Below are 5,116 nucleotides of genomic sequence, written 5' to 3' on the forward strand. Positions count from 1 at the left end.
GAAACTATACTTCAATTTTAAAAAAAGAGTCTAATGAAGAAAAAAGTGAATTGTGATGGTGTGTGGGAGGTGTGAAGGGCTTGAGGCCAGGAGGCAGTACTACTTCACATTAGAGTCTCACTGGGGTGGTGCAGCTCCTTGGCTAGGTGGATATTAGGTTTAGGGAAAGGACTTGTCCACGATAGCAAGTCCTGAGGCTCCAGCCTCCTCCAGCATCTGGAGTCTCAAGTCTATCGTCATTTTTTTACTGCTCTAACACAACATAATTCTCAGGTCCAACCCAAATCCTGCCCCGATGCAGGGAGTCTCTTTCCATGTTGTCTTGAATATTTTTTTTAATAGTAAAAAGAAGTTTGGTTTTCTTAAAGACAGTTTTCGTTTTATTCCTGTGGATGAAGCAAAAACGGAGTTCTAACTCAGCAGCAAGTCTTAATCACAAAGAAGTGTTTTGGATATAAGCCAGAGGAGAGTGGCCAGACAGGGAAAAGTAACATCACACTAAGTACTGACTGTTTTTACCAAGGCTTCTCTAGAAACACTGGAATTATGATGCAGGCAAGAGGCAGATTCGGTACTTGCCAGAAACTCAATATCTTTATGTTGTCTGCCTGGTGCTGACTTCTCAGGTGCCCAATTACTACCTTTTGAGCTGTCAGCTGAAAAAAGTAGGATTGCCATTTCTCTAGTCTGGCTTGATTCCCTAAATCAAATCCCCAAACTCATCTAGGCAATAGTTCTCAAAGATCTGATTACATGCTGCCAGTCGGGATTGAAATTTGAGTGAGGCACAGTCCCAAGGAAAGCCATGCAGCCCCAAGGGGGCCCTGTGAAACAGCAGCATTGGCATCTCCTGGGAGCTAGTTAGGAAATCAGTTTCAGGCCTCACTCCAGACCTACTGAATCAGAATTTGCATTTGAAAAAGATCCCCCAGTGATATACCAGCACACTCAAGCTTGGTTGCAAAAAGAAACAGGTGACTCCAGTACAAAATGGCAAAGAAAATGAATCTGCATTATCCCTTCCACTGCTAACACTCTGCATGTGCTGCTGAGTTAGTTCTATTATAGCTGTGTTGTCAATGTTTACTGAGCTGAATGCTCCTACCTCTGAATTGGCTACCATTCAGTTCAGTTCAAGACAGCCCTTCAATCAACCACTCGGAATTGGAGCCAGCCCTGCTGGAGATTTAGTCCCGCTCATTGCACACATAGCTGCCTACCTGCGATTTTAGGCAGCACTGTTATAAAAGAAGAAGATTTCTAGTCTCACCTCATGTGGAAACTGGTGCTTCTAGTTTTTTCAACAATAGACTTGGCTTTGCACAGAAAACAGCATGAACCTGAAAATAAAGCAATCAAAGAGTGAAGGGGCCCATTGGCTACTTTTAGTAATCTTACACTGAGGTGCAAAGATGTGAGTGCTAGATTTTAGCCTGTGTAGGCAGCCAGGAAATTGTTAGTAATGAAAGCTTAACCTTCCAAAGGTTATGCTGGAGACAAATGCTTCTGTGAGTATAGTGAAACTCTTGCTCTCAAATTTTATTTATAAATAAGAGATATATACACATGTACATTAGCCTAATGAGATTAACAGGTTCCATTTTGTTCCAAATATTTAATATATAGCTCTTTATGGCCAGTGTGAGGTAGCCAAGAAATAGAACAATACAGCATTAGTCCCTTCATTCTCCTTCTGCATCTAGAAGAGAAACTCTGGAGTGAGTGATAAAAGGATAAATCCTCTTTATACCTGAGGAAATGTAAATATGAGTTAATCGGGTTACTTCATCCCATTAGAGTCACTAAAGCTGCTGGTATTTGCATGGCTCTACGTTTACTGTAAGAGCCTCCTTCAAATATAACCAGAAACATACTAGTCTCTTGAGAGTTTGCATGAAAATGAATTATACAGTGGGGGGAAATTAATAATAATTATACTGATCCAAGGTTCATAGGCATTTCAGAATATTGCTGTTTCAAGGTGTTAAACCAGTTCTGAGCCTCCATTTGCTTATTTTGACATTATTATCAACAGATGCAAAGTCACTCTTTCTAGTCTCCAGCTAAAAGTATGAAATGCCTGTCGCTCCAGAAGAGGGCCTTGATTCCTCTGGGGAGGAACACTAAACTCCTTAAAGAGAAAATCAAACCCAACCTGAACCAAGAGTCCAAGGGATCTAGTTTGGCCAAAGGAAAGGAAGATGGCCCTCCAAACCAGTTACAGGAATGTGTCCCAAGGTCCGACTCCGAACCAGGTGTTTTCAGCGGAAAGGTAAAGTTGGATCCTGGTGAGACAGGGCTGGGGCCAGAGCAGGCTGGGGGTGCCGCCTACACGTCCGAGTCGCAGGGCAGCGTGCTGCCGCAGGGCCGAGTGCTGCGGGAAGACCCGCCGGGTTCGGAGTTTGGAGCCTTCTCCCCGTCGAGCACGTCCACCGGGTTGCTGTAGGATTTGGGTGGGGGCCGGGGCATCGGGAAGCCGGCCTTGCGCTGGCTGGCGGCGCCCAGCTGATGAGGCCGCGGCCGGTGCTGGCCATCACTATAGTACTTGATGGCCGACGTGAGTGCGGGCTCTGGCCCGTCGACGTACACGGTGCTAATGCTGCTGCGGCGTGCGCTGCTGGAGGGCGCCTTGCGGCAGCTGTCACAGCGCTCGGCGCACCAGGGCGCGAAGCTGAGCGCCAGCGAGAAGCCGCCCAGCAGCAGCAGGCAGCTGCCCAGGTAGCCCAGCACCAAGCTGTAGCCGACCTGCACCGTGACCGGGCTGGGCTGGGCCGGCAGGACGGTGCGATCCGCCAAGAAATGGTTGTACCAGGAGACTGGGATGAGGCTCAAGAGGCCCGCGGTGAAGAGCACGACGCCGGAGAAGCCGGCCACCGCGAAGTGAGGCTCGTCTCTCCAGCAGCGCACGCCGAGCGTCGCCAGCAGCAGCCCCAGGCCCGTGACGGCCAGCGACGTGACCATCAGTCCCCGTGCCACGCGCACCGGCTCGGCGGCGAAGTAGCCGAGGTCGTCCTGCTGGCCGCACTGGCGCTGGCGACTGCTCTGCTCGCGGCACATGTCCCACAGGCCCTGGTACAGCACCAGGTCCAGCGGCTGGTCGAGGAAGCCCTCCAACAGCCTCCAGCCGGGCGTCAGCGTGCTGGTCAGGTTGAGTAACAGCCCACAGGGCGCGAGCACCATGCCCAGCGTCATCACCACCGGCGTCCGCATCCTGGGTGGCGCACCTGCCGCAGGCTGGCGATCTCTAGCCCTCGCGCCCGCAGAGAGCGCTCCGGGCTCCAGCTCCCTGAAGTCCACACGCTCGCCACCGCCGCCACACCCGCGCTCCTGCACTCGGTTCTCCTCCGGCCGCTCTTTGTCTCCAGCGCAGGACTGTCCGCTTTCGGCCGCGCGTCCCTAGTTTGCTCCGAGCGTCCCAGCCGCTCCGCCCTGCCTCTCTCCCAGCCGCCTGATCGAAACCAGTTCTAGGGCGAGTCTGATCGAAACCGCAGTCGGAGGTGGGGACGCAGCAGCAGCCGTGGCCCAACCTGTTCGGGTGGGAGGGGCGGGAGGGCCGGGAGGGCCGGGAGTGGCGAGCAGGAAACTGCAGAGGCCCCTCTGGGACGAACCGAGCAAAGGTCGCCCCGCCCCTGCCCCTCCGCTGGGCCCGCGGGCAGAGGGCGGGGAAGGAAAGGGGCGGCGCCACCTGGACAGCCCGGCGCGCCTGGCCCGGCGCTAGGCAGGTTCCTGCTTCTCAGCGGCTAAAGCTTTTCTCCAGTCCCTGACGGTCCACCGTGCCCCTGTAGCCTGTCTTCCCTCCACTCCCGCCAAGAGAGATCCCCCGAAGTTTTGCGCTGTTAGCTTGCAGCCACTCGTGGCCAAATGGATGGAACCTCCCAGGGTGAGCTGGGCAGGTGTGCACCGAGGGTCCATTCGGTCGAGCAGTGTGTCCCAGGATGTTGCACTTGTGTATTTTGTTTCATTTGCTTAAAAAACATGTCATACTCCGTTCCGGATTAACCTTGATACAAAAGAATCAAAGCGAGTGTTTCTGGGATGAAGAGTTACTGAGGATTTAATACTTTCTTTTTTAAGTCTCTTGAAAGATTTTGAAACTGACAAAAAAAAAAAAAAAACCCACACAACAACAACAACAACAAACAAGAGGGGTGTGTGTGTCCTGCCTAGCACAGTTTTTTGGTTTGTCTAATTCTATAGACAAAGAGGCTTCTCTGGTGGCTCAGAGGGTAAAGCGTCTGTCTACAATGTGGAAGACCTGGGCTGGATCCCTGGGTCAGAAAGATCCCCTGGAGAAGGAAATGGCAACTCACTCCAGTACTCTTGCCTGGAAAATCCCATGGATGGAGAAGCCTGGTCCATGGGGTTGCAAAGAGTAGGAGGACTGACCGACTTCACTTTCACTTAACTCTATAGGGTCCTGAGACTTTGTCTTTGAGCTGTTTCAGTTCAGTTCAGTTCAGTCCAGTCACTCTTGCAGAAAACCTGTAGTGTCACAGGTGATTTTTGTCCGTAGTAGTGCAAATTAGTTTGTCAGTAGAATGTTAATGATTATTACCCAATAGATATAGACCTGTTTGGCATTGATTTGCAAATTCACTGTAGCAGGCCAGCTTGCCTATATATATACATGTGCACCCCTTGCACTGGCCTTCAAATCAGTTGTAACATCATACTGGTTTCCGTAATAAATGAAATAAAATCTTTGACACTCATTCATTTTATATTTGTGTGAGAATCATGATTTCACATTCTTCTAAAAATTATCCTTTAACAACATTTTCCTCATTTTCTGTATTTCTTACAATGGAAGTGTGTTAACCTTTACAACTGGTTAAAATTTTTTCTAAAAAAGCAAAGTTAAGCATTGGTTTGAAGTAGTTTTGAACATTCTAGGAATGGACAATACCAAGGATGGGTCCTTTGTTTTCTTGAAAATTTTTAAATTCAAAAAATTGTGGTAAGGTATACATAAACAAGGAATTTACCATCTTAACCATTTAAAGCATACAATTTATTGGAATTAAGTATACTTATGTTATTCTACCATTCCCATCAGCCATCTCCTGAATTTTTTCATTTCTCCAAACTGAAACTATTCATTTGTCAGTAACTCCCC

The 5,116-nt window shown here is 49.4% G+C and overlaps 1 protein-coding gene across 1 annotated transcript; it reads right to left on the reverse strand.

Moving 5' to 3' along the window:
- CLDN23 (claudin 23) lies at nt 387–3,527 on the reverse strand. Its single transcript, XM_005698856.3, has one exon. It carries the CDS (start codon nt 3,208–3,210, stop codon nt 2,329–2,331), a length of 882 nt encoding a protein of 293 aa, XP_005698913.3. The 5' UTR covers nt 3,211–3,527; the 3' UTR covers nt 387–2,328.

This window comes from Capra hircus, chromosome 27 (assembly GCF_001704415.2).
Source record: "Capra hircus breed San Clemente chromosome 27, ASM170441v1, whole genome shotgun sequence".
Lineage (NCBI taxonomy): Eukaryota > Metazoa > Chordata > Mammalia > Artiodactyla > Bovidae > Capra > Capra hircus.

What these genes read in the sequence shown, in the direction of transcription:
- CLDN23 (XM_005698856.3), bottom strand. Translation starts at nt 3,210, where the DNA reads ATGCGGACGCCGGTGGTGATGACGCTGGGCATGGTGCTCGCGCCCTGT.